The sequence below is a fragment of the Panthera uncia genome, chromosome F2, assembly GCF_023721935.1.
Source record: "Panthera uncia isolate 11264 chromosome F2, Puncia_PCG_1.0, whole genome shotgun sequence".
In the NCBI taxonomy this organism is placed as follows: Eukaryota; Metazoa; Chordata; class Mammalia; order Carnivora; family Felidae; genus Panthera; species Panthera uncia.
The window spans coordinates 8,830,122-8,846,384 of NC_064812.1; the positions used below are offsets into that span (position 1 = coordinate 8,830,122).

The window sequence follows — 16,263 nt, forward strand, 5'->3', positions numbered from 1 at the left end:
TCTCCTCCGAGCCGCAGGCTGCTTGCTTCGCTCCTTCCCTGGACATGTCTAAGGCGGGGCCTCAGAGGCGGCCCGAGTTCCCCTCCAGGTGGGTGGGATCCCAGGGGCCTGCCTTTCTCGGGGTGCTGACTCAGGGCCAGCACCGAGCTGCGGGGAATGAGGCTCCCAGCCGCTCCGCTGCCGTGGTTTTTCGAGCACTTTTGAGGAGCACGTTTTCTTGAGTGCCTTCACTAGGCTTTAGGAGCTGGGGACTTAGGCAACTGGTCCCTGCCTCCTGGAGCCAGGGGATGCTGTCCACACCTGCCTGGCTTGCGGGAAGGGCCCTGCCAGGGTCCAAGGCGTCCTTTTGGCTGTGTGGGGGTGGCAAAATAGAGGACACGAGTGACTCACGCCCGGAGGGGCCTCACCCCTAAAAGAGGATCCGAAGATGGGCTTCGTACATTTGAATGTGTGACCCCTTCCCGCCACACTTTCCGTGGTGCGTTATGAGCTCATAGCTCTTGCCAGCTTGTAATGATCTCAGAAAGAGCACAATTGTACTCTGAACTATTTGAGTTATGACCGATGGACTGTTCATGTAAATATTTAAAATACGCTAACTTCCAAACAAAACTAATTTTGGCTTTCCTCATTTCCTAATACACTGCCCCACCTCACCACCTCCGCCTCTCTAAATTAGGGAGTGATGCGGACCTCCCTCAATTTCTGGAAAGCCTTGCTGCGAACGTAGATCTTTCTAGAATCTGAACTTGCAGTGCATCGAGGAAGGATTTCAGGCCAGGGTGGGGGGTTGGGTTGGCTGACATCTGGACCCTTTCACGCTACTCAGGCCTCGACCCCAAACTGCAGAAGAAGAAAGGGGTGGAGTCTAAGTTTCCAGCTGGGCTGGGTACCAGCTGGGGCAACCTGCCCCCATCGATTCTCCTGTTTATCCCCAAGAGACAAGAATGGTTCCTGTGCATGGGTGGGGCCTTGTTCTCTGTGCTTCAAAGAGCCCGGGAAAACACGTTTTCTGTAATCACCTCAGCTCCCTTCTAGAATGCTTGTACGAGGGCCCAGAATTTGAAGGTTTACCATGACGGACACCCAGAAAGTACCCCGCAGATGGCAATAACAAACACAGGTTTCATGCTAAGCCACGTTCTAAGTGCTCCTTGTGCTTTATCTGCTAACTTTGCAGCCACAACCGAATGTCGTTGTATCATTAGTCCCCGAAACAGGCAGGAAAGGGTCAAAGCCCAAGGTCACCAAGCTTGCACGCGCAGACCCAGAATGTGGGTCGTGTGCTACATGACCTGAGACAAGATCCTTACCCTCTCAGGCACTCAGTTGCCTTCACTGCACAAAGGGGGTTACGGGTGCGGGGACTTTACGATAATCAGACGTCACGGCACATGTATGTGTCTCCTGTAGCGATGTGTGCACGAAGCCCGCCGCGATCGCACAGCATCGTTACCGACTTTCCCTTCTTCACTGGTTACAGCATGTTGAGAAACTTCACGTGGGAGAAAACTGAGGCAGAAAGCACCCTCTCCTCACCGTCTTTTGATTGTAAGGCCGGTGCCTCCCGAGTTTTGGGCGCCCGGAGCTCCGGGTGCATGGGGGGAGGGGAGAGTTGGGGGCGGGGTCAGGAGTGGGGGAAGCCGAGGCCCATCTGAAAGGTCCCTCGCTCTGCACAGACACCACTGGCTGCTTTCCGACAGCCAGGGTGCGGAGGAATGGAAACTTCTGCCACTAACAGCATTTGCTGGCAACTTCCCTCTCTGTGGTTTTCTCTGTCATTCCCTTGATAAAAGAAGCAGGGCTGAGCAAATGTAACCAACATTCACGAATCTCATCTTCGCGTGAACGCACCCGCCCCTCGAGAAGTGAGCTGCCGAAAAATGATGCACGATGTACTCTAAACTGGGTCATTCTTCACCCAGAGGGGTCGGCGCGTGGCTGACTTGCTGTGTGTGTCCCCCGTGCTGCAGGCGTCCCGCATCTTCGACAGCCCGGAGAGACAGAGCGATGGGAAACAGTATGAGATCCGCCCCGGCACCCCCCGAGAGGCCCGTGCCCAGCCCAGATGGTAAGTCTGGCTTCTTGGGTCTCGGGTGTGATGCTTCACTCCGTCGCTTGACAGCCGGGGCCAAGACGGAGCCACAGGGGTGCTGATGGTTGTTGAAACAGGGCACCGGGCGCCTGGGCGCTCGATGCACCTGCCTCTCTTGCTTGGCTTGTAGCTGACATTTCAAAACTACGTGTTGAAAAAGATCGAGCGGTGGCGCCCGGGGTGACGGCTGGGTCCCTGGCATTGTGTGACGGACCTTCAAGAGCAGCCGGTTCCGCCTTTATTTGACAAGTGGGGCAATTAGCTAATCAGAGATTCAGATTTCCAACCCAGGCCAGTCTGATTCTGGAACGTGGGCTCTTGCCTACCACACCCTGCCAGCCCGTGATAGGATATGATCATGGGGTTAGTATTATCAGAGCTCTGCAAATGCTTTTGCAGAGCAACTCGATGAAGCTAGATACAGCTCGAGGAACTCTCCCTGGAAAGGAAGGAATCCTGTGTCCCCCCGGTAGGATCAGGGGGCCACCCGTTCTAGGGGGAGGGCACAATGTCACAGCTCAGACAGGGATGTCAGAAGGCAGGTTCCCATGGAGCTGCCAGGTCGAGGCGGACTCTTCAAGCGACAGAGCCCTTCGGAGATTGGTCAGAGAGCTACAAGGCAAGCGGAAGGCAAAGGCTGGGAGTGAAACCCACGGGGCTCTGGGTGGGGCAGCGGTGGTGCACTGTGTGGGTCCTCTAGGGGCTTGGGAAGGGGGTGATGAGGAGGTCAGGGGATCCATCGGTGTCCCCAGGGTGAGTCCCCTTGGGACATTTCCATCTCCTATCTTACAGCACAGCGCTCAGGCTTAGTCTCCCTCTGCTAACGCCCCGGGTCCCCCGGGTCCCCCACAACCCTGCACCGAGCAAAGATCACACGCACAGATGTCCACCGTCCTGCCTGCCGGGAGCAGACGGCGCCGGGTGCCCTGTCTCTCCTTCCACAACTTCTGTGGCCCCTTCAGACAGGGGATGTCTTTTCACGTCTTCCAAAATGGAGACACCCCAGTTATACATGGTCTCATGATCCCTCAGATGCTCCCAAGTGAGCGTCCAGAGACCCTGCTGCCCGGCCCTCCCCTGCAGTCAGATGCCGGGCAGCACTGGTGGTTGTCTGTTCCAGCCCGGTCACCCCCCTTCCTTAAACCTAAGAAAGAATGTTCTTCTGGACAAAGGAGATTTCCATGTGATGGGGCGGGGCAGCTGGTGTGCACCCTGGGCCCCTTTATCTCCTGTGCACAGCTCTGAACTGGCTGCCGTTACACAAAGCGGCCGAGTCAGCTGCCACCAGGGGACAGCTTGGGCCCTTCTCCCACCTTCTCCAAACCACCTCAAGTCACAGCCTCCCCTCCGGCCACGGCTCCTTGTGGAAAGCGGACACTATAATTCCCAGGGCCCAGGCCGGCCCAGGGGCCATGCACCCACCCACCGAAGCCATTTTGTCACGCTAACCTCTCACACTGGGGCAGGGGGGGTGGCATGCTTGAGCAAACCCCGTGAAAACACGGGCCTCCGAGGGCTTGCTCATTTGCCCTTATTTTTTAAATGCAAATTCTCACGAAATAAGTTTCTCTTTTTTCCACTGTGTGGGTGGGAGGGCACCTCGCAAAAGGAGGTGGAGGGGTCTCCCCGGCCCTCCGCCCCCTGGTTAAGAGAATTCCCCAGGTGGGACCCCGTTCGTGACCCAGGCCTCCCACATGAAGCGTTAGCGGCTGGCTTTTCATCCCCCACCCCTGAAAAGTTTCCCTTGTGCTCGGTCCTAACTTGATTTCCTCTTTTTTTTTTTTTTTTTTTTTTTCTGACATCCACTTGAAGAAGGGAGAAGAAAGTGGTTGTAGTTCACGCTGTTATTTATTAGTTTCTAGTCAAATGATGCAAAGAGTTGGGGTTTTCGTGGCACAGGGCATCTACTCAGCTAACACTCGTGCTTACTCATTTAGTGAGGCTCAAATGCCCAGGAAGTAGTGCGGGGAGCTGATGGCGTTAGGCCAACACACAAGCGGAGCTTCCCCTGTCGTTAGCCTGAGGGGAGAATTAAAAACACCCAAAGCCCCAGGCCCTACACGGATCAGCGGGAGGCCTGTCTGTGAACTGCGAGGCAGACGAGTTTTGTGAGCTTTCAAGAGCTCTTTCGTCCCCAAGCCAGGACTGTGGATGCCTTGCAATGTGGCTTGGCCCATCCGTCTTCTCCTAACTAAGCCTTCCAGAACATTCCCGGTTACTCTAGTTCCCAGAGACTAATATCACAAAACCCATGGAAACGGGGCAGGTCTCAGAGACAAACGACCTTGCTGAGCTTCTGGCACTGCCCCCGGAAGCCGTATGACCTTGGGTAAGGCACTTAGCCTCCCAGAAGGCAGGGCTGAGCTCTCAAGTGGAGGTCAGACAGAACCTCCCCTCCTCACAGCAATCACAGCACAAGGTAGCTACCCGCTAAATGTGGGGGGAGTCACTCTTTTTAACCCCACTTGGGGTTATCTGATTGCACTAGGCTATGTCTAAATGGGCACGCCCCCCCCAAAGGTTTTAAAGTGGTTGAACTGGGGGTTCCAGGACTTATTTCCGAATCATCCCAAAGAACTCACTTTCTCTACGATTCTCTCCACAGTTCAGACTCTTGCTCTGTGCCAGACACAGGCAGCACAGAATTGAGAAGGGCCTAGGGGACTCCTAGGTAGCGGGGAAGTAGCGTATCTCTACCTTAAAGAGAATTTTTAGACTTTTTCCCACACCCTACCTTTTTATTCTTTCCCCTCCTCACCTTGTATCACCCTGACCTGAAGCAAGAGGTAGTAATGTAAACCCAGACACCATTCAGATCCCTTTTCCAGGCAAGGATAGAAATCGCGCTAAGCAGTGCATTTACATAGCATCATGGGTGCTGCCCCATGGAAAGAGCTGACGGGAGGGGCCCTGGGGAGGAAGAGGCAGGGGGCAGGGAAGTCTCAGACCCAGCCTGGCACTTCTCAGTGAATGATTCTCAGACCACCTGCATCAGATCCCCTGCAAAGTTGTCCGAAGTGCAGATCGCTGGGCCCCGCCCCTGATGTGCTCGTCAGAATTCGACGATAGCGGGAAGGAACCACCCGAGGAACTTCTTACAAGCCGCCCCCCACTCCTCCCCCCACCCCCGGCTTAGGCTGAAAGCTTGCATCATGGGACCCAGCGTTTAGTCCTGCCCCCGACTCTTAACACACAATGAGAGATGAGAGGAGTCAGTCTGTCCCCTTAGTGTCTCTCTGGTCTCACTTCTAAATGGGGGACAACTGGAGTGACTCAGTGCCTGTGACACGCCAGACACGATTCCGATTGTTTGACACACGTCCACGCTTCCTCCCCACAACAGCTGCAGGAAGTGATCGCTATTATCACCTCCACTTTGCAGCTGGGGAAACCGAGGCACGGGAAGGTTCAATTACTTTGTCGGGAGGCCACACAGCTGGGATCTGAAACAGGGGGTCTGAATCTAGAGTCTGTCCCTTCACCCCCACATCATATGCCTACGGACAACGGAATTCCAAGAAGCTCACGTGTTCTGGGAGGCGATGGGCGCTCTCTAGGCTGAGGGAGGACGGCCACCAGATGAATTCACAGGCAGTCCAGTGCCCCGTAAGGGAACCTGCATCAGGTCTTCGACTAGATCAACCAGGGTCTTACGCATCCCACTTCTGGCCCATAAGATGGTTCTAGGTCCAACGTTTACGCTGAATATACAGCTTCTGTACATGTCATGGATACCACACAAAATATACCTGGTCCGTCAAACCATGATTTCACGTTGCGTAAAATGGGACCAAAGATTTTTTAAAGCAAATGCACACGAAAACGCTGTTAATTGTGGTGCAGGTGGTGTTCAGGAGCATAAACAGAAGAACAGGTGGCCAAGAGCAGGGTCTGTACCCTCTGCTGCTAGGTTACTGGGTTTTGAGACCGGGCACTCAGCTCGCTATTGTGGGTTCCCAAGCGAGTGCCTTCGCCTCGCTGTGCCATCTGGGAGCCTCGGGATCTAATCAGTCCCCATCCGCCCCCTCTCATAGATGGGGAAGCCAAGGCTTTGAACAGGAAAGAACAGGTGGGCCGCTGTGTCTCATTTTCAGCCCATAATACGGGACCCACAGGTACACCCTGGGGTTCGTGGTAATCAACAGAACTTGGTAGACCTTCTATGGGACCAATGTGCCCAGCCCTGTCTGATTGGTTCATTGTGTGTGTGTGTGTGTGTGTGTGTGTGTGTGTGCGTGCGTGTCCCGGAAAAGATGCTAAAAGTAAGGCCTGCTTTGACTCCCCAGAGGCCATGGATTTGGGCATGATTCAAGGCACATACAAAACCAGAATCTGAAAGCACTGGGCTGTTTAGCTCTTTGCCAACCAACTGCACTCCGCGGCTGGTGCCAACTTGGAAGCCTCATTTAGAGCCAGCCTTTGTCCCAACCTGTCAAGGAGCAATCGTTAACTGGGGACAGCCTGGTAATTACACGCCGAGGAGGGGTATGTGGCTTAGGGACGTGACCAGGAGCCTGACAACCCTCATGCCCTCCCCTGCACACGTTACTAAAACTCCCCTGGCATTTGTTTCTTCATTTTCCCTAGGGTTGTGTGGAGCATTGGAAGTAATGAAAGGCTGGTTTTGCTAGAACTATAAATGGAATCTTCGGAAAGGTTTTTAGCATTTAAAAAGAAATGGTAATGATAGGACAAGGAATAATAATGCAAAAAAAAAAAAAAAAAGCCTCTTCTCCTTTGGCCAAGCGGCTAGTAAGTTCGCCTGGTTCTCTCTCCTTTTTTGGATTCACTTCCCATTTTACACTTCGGTATAATTTCTTCAGTCTGACTCAATATCAGTATCAGTAAATATTTGGTCTTCCGCATTTCATCTTCTGTTCTCACCACATGGAGTTTGTTTTTGGAAGAATAGAATATTTTCAAATTCACACATCTTAGAGGCTTTTCAAACTTTAGGGCACTATTGGCCGAAATTGGTCTTGGATTATGTAATGATAATCCCACCCCATAAACACGGTATCAGCAGCTTCTCGTTGGGACAGGAGCGTCGTGAATCCAAACCCAATCACACGGGGTAGATTTCGATATTTCCCATTTTTATACATGAAGAAGTCAAGCTCAGATTGGTTAAAAATAAATCTTTCCCCCAAATCGCAGAACAATTACGTGGTGGGGGTGGAAGTTAAGGCAGGTCTGACTGATTCCAAAGCCCGTTCTCTCTTCTGAAAGTCTCTCTGGATTTCTCCTTTATGCACATCGCATATTTTTCACTCTGTTTCCTTATCTTAAACCTTCAGTAATCCTATCCATGCCTCTCTTTGGTATCAATCACTTATCTGACTTCATTCCAGTGCTCAGCTCTCCTTCAAACCTGGGGCTCCAGGAGGACCTGACAGTATGTTTGAGCTTTCTGAGCAAATTTGACTTTCTTACTTTCCCAAGCTCAGAGCAGACGTCCATGGGGTCCTGGCACCGGACCTTGTTTAGAATGACTGCCTTCCTGGGGCACCTGGGTGGCTCAGACGGTTAAGCGTCCGACTCTTGATCTTGGCTCGGGTCACGATCTCACAGTTCGCGAGATCGAGCCCCATGCCAGGCTCCGCGCTGACAGCATGGAGCCTGCTTGGGATTCTCTCCCTCTCTCTCTGTTCCTCCCCTGCTTGCCCGTTCTCTCTCTCTCTCTCAAAATAAATAAATAAACTTTACAAAGAACGCCTGCCCTTCCCGCGGAAGTGCAGACTGAACTTGCGTGGTTTTCCCGGTGCTGGTGAGACAGCTGACAGGGACGGACCTAAAATCCCTTGCAAAGGCCCACAGCAACATTACCTTTAAGCAAAGGCCCAGAGCAAGGTTTTCTCAGCCACGTTTAAGTGTTACAGCTATAAAAACATCATCGTTTCGGAAATTCCACAGGAAACTCAACGCTGTTGTTGTGCAATTGAAACTCTCCAGCCCCTGAAGCCTCTTTCCACTATTGAGCCAATGTTGTTACAATGGGATTGTGTTTCTGTTTCTGTTTTTAAAGTAAGGAAAGACGGTTGTTCTGTTTCACGGTCTTAGTCGAGAAGCCAGACATCAAAGGCCCAGCCCCCGTGGAGACGTGTGGTCTACGTCAAGTTTCTGTGATTATCACGGAGAACAAATGCTGGGCCTTTCCTTCCAACACTTGTTTTGCACAAGGGGCTGGTTCTGTGATGACCGCCCACCCACCACGCGGCTGCCACAAAACAGGTTTCCTTCTCTTGGACCACTTTACGCAGCACAACGGCAGGCTTTAAGAGCCTAGTAGCACAGGGGCGTCTCCTCGCCTTCATCCCTCAAACCCACCCTGAGCATCCGAGACCGGGGCAGTGGGTGCTGGGGGGGGGGGGGGCAGGGCTGCCAGAAGGCTCCTCCTGGAGTTCACACTCTGTCCCCCAGAGTCATGCAAACCCCAGAACACAACTTGGGCCTCAAAGGAAGAGCCTAGGGTCCTGGGTCGGGGGGTGGGGGTCACAGCAGGAGCACCAGGCAAACCTCCTGGGGGTGGGAGGGATGACAAAGCGGAGACCAGGCGCTTTCCTGGCAGAGGGCGCAGCCTGGTCACAGCCTCTGAGGACGGGGCGTCCTGGCAAATTGAGAAGAAGGGGACGGCTCATCACACTGCTCCTAGAGGCAGTGGAGACACACGTTAAGTGGCCCCCCTTCATGTTCGGGGCCATCAGCCTAGGTTTCCATCCTGAAGACATTTTCCAATGCCTCTTTTTCCAGACTGATGCAGGCCCAAGAGGGAAAGGGTGCACGGGCACTCAGAGTGGCAAGGTCGGCCTCGGAATCGGGGCGGCTTTCCTGGGAAGCTGAACAAATCCTCTGTGCTAGGTCCCTCCTCAAAGGCACAGAAGCTTCCTAGGGACCGTGCACGATCTTGTCTTCGCAATCTCTTTTCTGTTCCTTTTCTCAAGGAGGAGTTCCCAATTTGCATGAGTGTCATGGCCCACAAAATCTGGATGCACCCCTTATCAGATCTCAGGACTCCCGGCTTCAAGCCTGACAGAGGCACTACCTCCTGCTGTCGAGCCGGGGGCAGGCGACACAAAGGAAAGATCCCGTTTTCCTTAGGCAAAGCAGGACGTATGTGAGGGAGGTGTCCCCACAGGCTCAGGGTCGGCTATTCCCTGGCCGGGCACTGCTCCTTCTCAGGTCAGAGACCTGGCCTCTTTTTGGTGACTGTGGCCACCACGAATCACTTTTGGTTTCCATTTCGTGCCCCAAAATGCTTGCTTTTATCTGCTTTATTGCGTGTAGCTCAGCTTCCCCAAGCGAGCGGTACGTCTGAATGTGCCGTTCTACGTTGACAGCTGGCTTCTGAGTCATTGTTACTCATTCTACTACACCAAAGCCGTCTTTCGGCTTCGTCTGTCCTGGCACTTGTGAGCTGGAGAGTCCCAGATCTAGATCTCTAAGGGACAAAGTCTAGAGGTCCCAGCATGGGGGGGGGGGGGGAGGAGGAGGGTGTCTGGATCCCAGAAAGTGGCCGATTTGGGTCACCCAGCCTGCCATGCCCGAGTGCCGGGATTTCTCCAGATTTTCCTGGGGTGATGAGGGCAGGTGAAGACCCCTCCCAGGATTGTTTATGTATTCTCTAGAATGTGAGCTTGCCCACGGTTAGGTGCTCAGTAAACAATTGCAGAATGGAAGAATACGTGGTAAAACTTGCCCAGAATTTCGCGTTCAGATGCCCAGCCGGCAGATGGAGTGATAAGCCCAACAGGTGAATTCACCCGTGTGTAAGGCACAGTACTTCCCCCAAAATGTACCCTGATATTACCCCGCGTCTGATGCGCCTGGATTACGGCAAACCTGTTAAGGCTGGGAACCAGCCCCAAAGTGCCCCAAAGTGCATCATCGCCTCTTCAGCCCACGGTAAGCAGCGCTCGCGTGAACCCCACAGCATGCCTTTCTTTTCAAACCTTCTCCAGAATTACTTTCAAGGGACAGAGGATGAAAGGTACTTACTTTTTCCTCCCACCCCCGCCCCAAAGTCCCTATTAAGTAGATCCCCAACACGGTGCCTGGTATTCTACAAGGAAGAAGCACTTTGTGGACCTTCTGAGTTAGAGTCTTGGGTCCCGGTGGGTCCTCGGAACTCATGTAGCCCAGCTGTGACATACCCCGCCCCCACATGTGACAGATGGGGACCTACAAGCCCCAGGAAGGGTAAAGATGCTTTTATAGCCCCTTATCATTCATGAGGTGCTGCTACATACTTTTGCCTAGGCTCGTGCGGACCCCGGATTGAGGTATTCGTAGCCCCACTTTAAAGATGGGGAATGGAGGCTCACAGGTGTTCGGGGACTTGTCCGAGATCACTTGGATCGGTAGACACGATGACTAAAGCCTGAAGCCGGATCTTGTGACTTCAGCCCCAGGACCTCTGGATCCCCTCCTTCTCAGAGGAGAACGGCAGGGCCAAGGCAGGCTTGTGAATGGGAGGAGGTCACCGACCTTGGGGTTCCTCTGTGCCACCATCCCTGAAGGGAGGAGGGCCTGCTATAAACTGCTGTTCCAGGGCGCCTGGGTGGCTCAGTCGGGGAAGCGGACAACTTCAGCTCAGGTCATGATCTCACAGTCTGAGAGTTCAAGCCCCGCAAAGGGCTCGGTGCTGCCAGCTCAGAGCCTGGAGCCTGCTTCCGATTCTGTGTTTCCCTCTGTCTCTGCCCCTTCCCTGACTTGCTCTCTGGCTCTCTCTCTCTCTCAAAAATAATAAACATTAAAAAAAAAATTTTTTTTAAACTGCGATTCCAAGGCAAATCATGATCTCCAGCTGAGAAGTCCCCGGGAGGGACTCATCTCGGTCCTCCCCTTCCTGGGGTTGCCTTTCGGTTCCCTGTGGAGAAGAACATCCCTTGCCTTTGTTTCCCCAGGACCGGACGGTGACTTCCTGGCCGTGCTGAGTGACTACCCATCCCCTGACATCAGCCCCCCCATATTCCGCCGAGGGGAGAAATTACGCGTGATTTCTGAGTGAGTTGGCTTTCCAAATGTTTCACAATCCCTTAAAAACGGGGAGCACTGGGGCGCCTGGGTGGCTCGGTCAGTTAAGTGTCCGACCTTGGCTCTCACGGTTCGTGAGTTCGAGCCCCGTGTCAGGCTCTGTGCTGACAGCTCAGAGCCTGGAGCCTGCTTCCGATTCTGTGTCTCCCTCTCTCTCTGCCCCTCCCCACTTGCACTCTGTCCCTCTCTCTCTCTCTTTCTCTCAAAAATAAACATTAAAAAAAAATTTTTTTTAAAAAGGGGGGGAGCGCTATCTGAATGGGGATCATTGGATCTTAGCTATAGTTGTCCAGTTCCACTTGGGCCCTGCCCCAATCATGAGGTGAAGAAATTGGCCCACACAGAAGATTTTAGCGCTTAATCCTTAATGCTGCCAGTGCTCTAAAACCTTCAATGGCTCCCCATTGCCTGGTGGATAAAATCCAAATTCCTTAACGTGGCTTTTGAGACCCTTTGTGATCCAACGTCTGTTTCTCACATTGGTCTCATCTCCCACCATGCAGCATTGGTATTATAGACTGGTGCAGTTCGGCCTCAGACAGGAGGACCCACGGGTCTAAGAAAATGTCTGATGACAAACAGAAAGTATTGTCTCCCATCCTGTTGCCTCTCCTTGACTCAAAATGGGCCACAGAACAAATAGGGGGCTCTAAAACCTTTTTATTTAGATTCTCATTGACACAGACAAACTAAACTATCTTGGTTCTATCTCAGGGTATAATTCTACATAGTAAAGTTATTTTTAAAAGCCTCCAATTCTGGCATATCACCTGTGGGTCCCCAAAAGATGGCTCAGTGCCAAAGCATGAGAAGCATTCCTGGTTGGCTTGGAATAAGGGACATACTTAAAAACTGTTATTTCCCTATGGAGAAATTGAGGTCAACACGATCAACAATGGGTCTTAAAAAAGAAACGGCCCCATGTGCCCCAGGTTCAATCTGGTTACCCCGCTCGTTCCTTTGCTTTGCAACTCACCTGTCCACCTTTCCTATCTGTTCTTGTTCTTACAGTGAAGGGGGCTGGTGGAAAGCCATTTCCCTTAGCACTGGCCGAGAGAGTTATATTCCTGGAATATGTGTGGCCAGAGTTTACCATGGGTGAGTACATTTCTGAAATAGCTTCAATAACGCCCAATATTTATGCTAGTGGTGTGTGAGGGCACACGGCAGAAAGGAAGTTTCAAGAGGCTCACTCTTACTCTGGCTCAGTCCACAAGGAAGGGTGTGACCTTGGCGAACCCCAGGCCCTATCTGAGACTCAGCTCTCCCATCAGTAAAGATGAAGGGAGCTGAACCTTTCAGCTCCAACGCTGTGTTCCTGACATGTAGCAATCAACATTCAGAGACTGTGATCAAAGGGACGCAGCTCTGAAAAGTCAGCCTGTCTGGGCAGCAATCCTGCCCCTGTCACTTACTGGCTGTGTGACAGTGGGCAAGCTCCTCAACACTTTATGGCTCGGATTCCTTCCCTCACCTGTCAGATAGACATCGTAATACAGAACGACAGGGACAGTAATGCACAAGAAGACCAAAGTGCAGGGCTGTTAGGACAGTGAGGTCGGGTTGTACGTGGATCGCTCTTGGAAGGATGCCTGGCATTACAGTAAGTGCTCGGTACGTATTAGCTGTGTTCTTATCAAATCCCATCCAGAACACAGAGAACGCTTACGGCCCGAAATGCTTAACGTACCCAACCTGGCAAATGGCGAAGTCAAGCAGAAAAGGAGAAACTCTAAACCATCAGGCATGGAAAGCCCGGGCTTTCCCCTGCGGTTGGGCAGGGAGGCCTTGCAGCACGACAGGTGGCTTTGGAGGCCAGCACTCCTGGGCTGGAGTGTGCCTGGCTCAGCAACTGACTTCCGGGGTAGGAGTCTCCCACGAGACCCAGGGAAAAGTTACTTTGCCTCCTGGAGCCACAGTCACCTCCTTTGTCAAGCTACCAAGGCCAGACCTTGGCATCCAGGAAGGAAGGAAGGAAGGAAGAAAGCATCATTTTTTTTTTTTTTGGAGGGAACCAGAAATAACCGCTTTCCATGCTCACCTGGTGAAGCAGAGATAACGGCTTGAATATTCTGAAGAACGTGCAACCCCATGCATTTAATCGCAGGATTATGGATTTTGAGGATAAGTACCAGATGCCATTTCTGAGCTTAGGATGATGGAGGGGAGCAGAAGTGGGGCAGTAGCTGCTTTGGCAGCCACGTTCTGAAAGAGTCAGTCACGTAAACTCCCCCACGTCAGCCGTGCGTCCACTGACCCATTGATTCATTTGGCAAACCTGGATCATCACCCGCACGCTGAAGACGTGTGCTGGCAGAGGCTCGGGTGCTGAAGAACCCAGCTGAGTAAGATGTGATCGCGGCCCTAGGAAGCTTCCAACTGGCAGAGGCAATAAATGTCTTGAACATACAGAACCGGGAGAGAGGCGCTACAGAATGGTTATGGAATGCGATGTCCCAGGAAACTGCCTTGCGATTCTAGCTTTAACACTTGCGGACGTCGGGTGACTTGGACCAACTACTTGCTCACTCTGACCCTCAGCATCCTCATCAGTGAAGGGGAGACAAAGCTACCTGTCTTAGGGGGTTCAGATGAGGATCAGATTTCACGTGCTTAACATGCCCATAATTAGTATCCATACGTGGCTATCGCTGTGGATTTTAGTGCATTCGTTCTTGTGAGTGGACTTTCACCTAAGGATTTGGGAGGATGAATGTCTGTCAAGACACTAAAATAATTAACACACACCATGCATGGTGCAAAACTAAGGGGGCAGTTGAAACATCAGGCCGAATCAGGATCTTCACAGATCGTCCTCGGAGGCCAGGACATAAATAAACGGCATCCGATTATCAGGCTGTGGTCTTCTCCCAGCCACAGAGCTCCAGCGACCCGTCTGCGTGGTCTGGGGATGCCACAGGAGACAACATAGTGAATATGTCCCAGCAAGCGCTAATTCAGACCTGGGGATTAAATAAGCCAAGGTTCATTCCCTGAAATACGGAAACTGTTAAAAAGGATGTGTAACTGTTTCTCAGTTCGCCCCGGCCAAGTGCTAACAAAGCATTTTCTTCTTCCATGCGTATTCAAGAGCACTGGCTCTTGAACATTCCGTTGGAAAGCCGGATCACAGTGCTACAACTGCTTTATTTTTTTGATTTTTACAATTTTTTACTGTTGAAAAAAAAAAAAAAAAAAAAAAGCAAGAAACCCATGTCAATGCATAGGAGTGCGATGGAAACTTCGTTTAAAACATGTTGGACGAGGGAAGGCAGCAGGGAAATGTAATGAATGCCTGGCGAGGTGGGGGGGGGGGGGGGGCTTGTGAAATTGGTGGGATTAGGCATCTTTCTTTCTTTCTTGTGCCCACTTATACACTCACAAATACAAACCAGGCTCAATAATGAGGACACAAAGACAAAGCCAAAACAGGCAGGGTCCCTGCCCTCGTGGGGTGGTGAGGGGGGGGCAGGGTCATTACGGTACAAGGGACAGGTACCTTATCGTGTTTGGGAATGCTTGTATGTTATATGATACAGACCGGGCCCAGTCCAGCTGGCATTCGAGAACAGGATGAGAAAGACCCTCATTGTCTTGTGCCCTCATTGTCCAGTGTAATACCTGGTGTGCAGTAGGCACTCGGGAATTTTATGTGAAAGATTAAAAGTATGAATGGGGGTGCCTGGGTGGCTCCGTCGGTTAAGCACCCGACTCCTGATTTCGGCTCAGGTCATGATCTCAGAGCTCGTGGGTTCGAGCCCCACGTCGGGTTCTGCTCTAACAGTGCAGAGACTGCTTGGGATTCTCTCTCCCTTTCTCTCTGACCCTCCCCCGCTTGTTCTGTCTCTCCTCAAAATAACTGAACAAACATTAAAAAAAATAAAAGTATGAAGGAAGGAAGAAAGGAAAGAATGAACAAAGAGTCCATCGCCCTCCTCTTTTCAATCCCAACAGTTTTGTATGAACTTGACCTTGCTCTTAATTTTGGTACCACCTGCCTGTGTGGCGGGTGGCGGGAGGGGGCGTGCTCAGGACCCTCACGCCGTCTTTCTCCTCCCCAGATGGCTGTTTGAAGGGCTGGGCAGGGACAAGGCGGAGGAACTTCTGTTGCTGCCGGACACGAAGATGGGCTCCTTCATGATCCGAGAGAGTGAGACCAAAAAAGGTGAGGCACCTCCGACTCCTCTTGCCACGCGAGGGCTGAGAGGGGCACGTTTTGTTCCCGGCTGACTTGGGGCCCGGCTCATCTTCCCGCCTCCCAGGGCGCACGCAAGCTCGTCCGATGGGGCTGAGCTCCCTGCAGCCCACACAGCCCCTGGGGAGGCCAGCGTCAGCATCGGCGTCAGCGTTGGGAAGCCTAGAGGCAGGTGGCCGAGACCTGGCCCGGAGGGGCCACCTGCCAGACTCAGTCCCGCTGGGAAATGTCCCCATCGCCTGGGAAGGAAAGCCAACAAGGGGGTAGGCAGCCCCGGGCCAGAGCGAGCAGGCTTCCACCTGGGCCTGGCCTGTGCTCTCAAGCTCTGGGCCTTGAGCGGGGCATTTGCTTCTGCCACGGCAGCATTCTCCTCGGCGGTGCCACTCGAAAATAATCTTGCTACACAGGAGACCTTCCATACTGGTTCGCACTGTGCCCTCCGATGAGCTTAGAGAATCAGGACAGGCAGATGCTTACTCGCACACACTGGCTATGATCGTTACTGTTACAACCTCCTTACGGCCCACACGTTAAGAAATTCAGCAAGGGGCGCCTGGGTGGCTCAGTCAGTTAAGCATCTGACTCTTGGTTTCGGCTCAGGTCACCATCTCATGAACCATGAGACATGGATCCATGACAGCATGAAGCCCGCCTGGGATTCACTCTCCCCCTCTCCCTCTCTCTCTTTCTCTCTCTCTCTCTGCCCCTCCCTCTCTCTCTCAACATAAAGAAATAAGCATTTAAAACAAAAGAAGTTCAGTGGAAACAAAATAGCGGCGCTCTTTGTCATGGTTCAGAGACGGGCTCTGAGCTCCAGTTTTGGCCGTAAGAATTCCTGAGAAGGCACCTGTCTCGCTAACCCTTTCCTATAACGTGGGATTAACACTAGGAAGGTGCTTAGCACGGAGTCCGGGAGGTAGTAAGCACTTTAACTCACAGG

General features: G+C 52.5%; 1 protein-coding gene across 8 annotated transcripts in view; it reads left to right on the forward strand.

The window, feature by feature from the left end:
- SLA (Src like adaptor) overlaps positions 1 to 16,263 on the forward strand; it is a 37,040-nt gene that overhangs the window by 13,049 nt on the left and 7,728 nt on the right. For 4 of the 8 annotated variants that reach the window (XM_049632881.1, XM_049632882.1, XM_049632877.1 and 1 more), the window contains 4 exons: positions 1,974 to 2,071; positions 10,999 to 11,098; positions 12,140 to 12,226; positions 15,190 to 15,293. In XM_049632881.1, the coding sequence (XP_049488838.1) occupies positions 2,011 to 2,071; positions 10,999 to 11,098; positions 12,140 to 12,226; positions 15,190 to 15,293 (352 nt within the window). In that variant the 5' untranslated portion in view covers positions 1,974 to 2,010. Of the gene's footprint in view, positions 1 to 1,638; positions 2,072 to 10,998; positions 11,099 to 12,139; positions 12,227 to 15,189; positions 15,294 to 16,263 lie in introns of those variants that run through there. The other 4 variants (XM_049632879.1, XM_049632876.1, XM_049632883.1 and 1 more) reach the window with 4 other exon arrangements.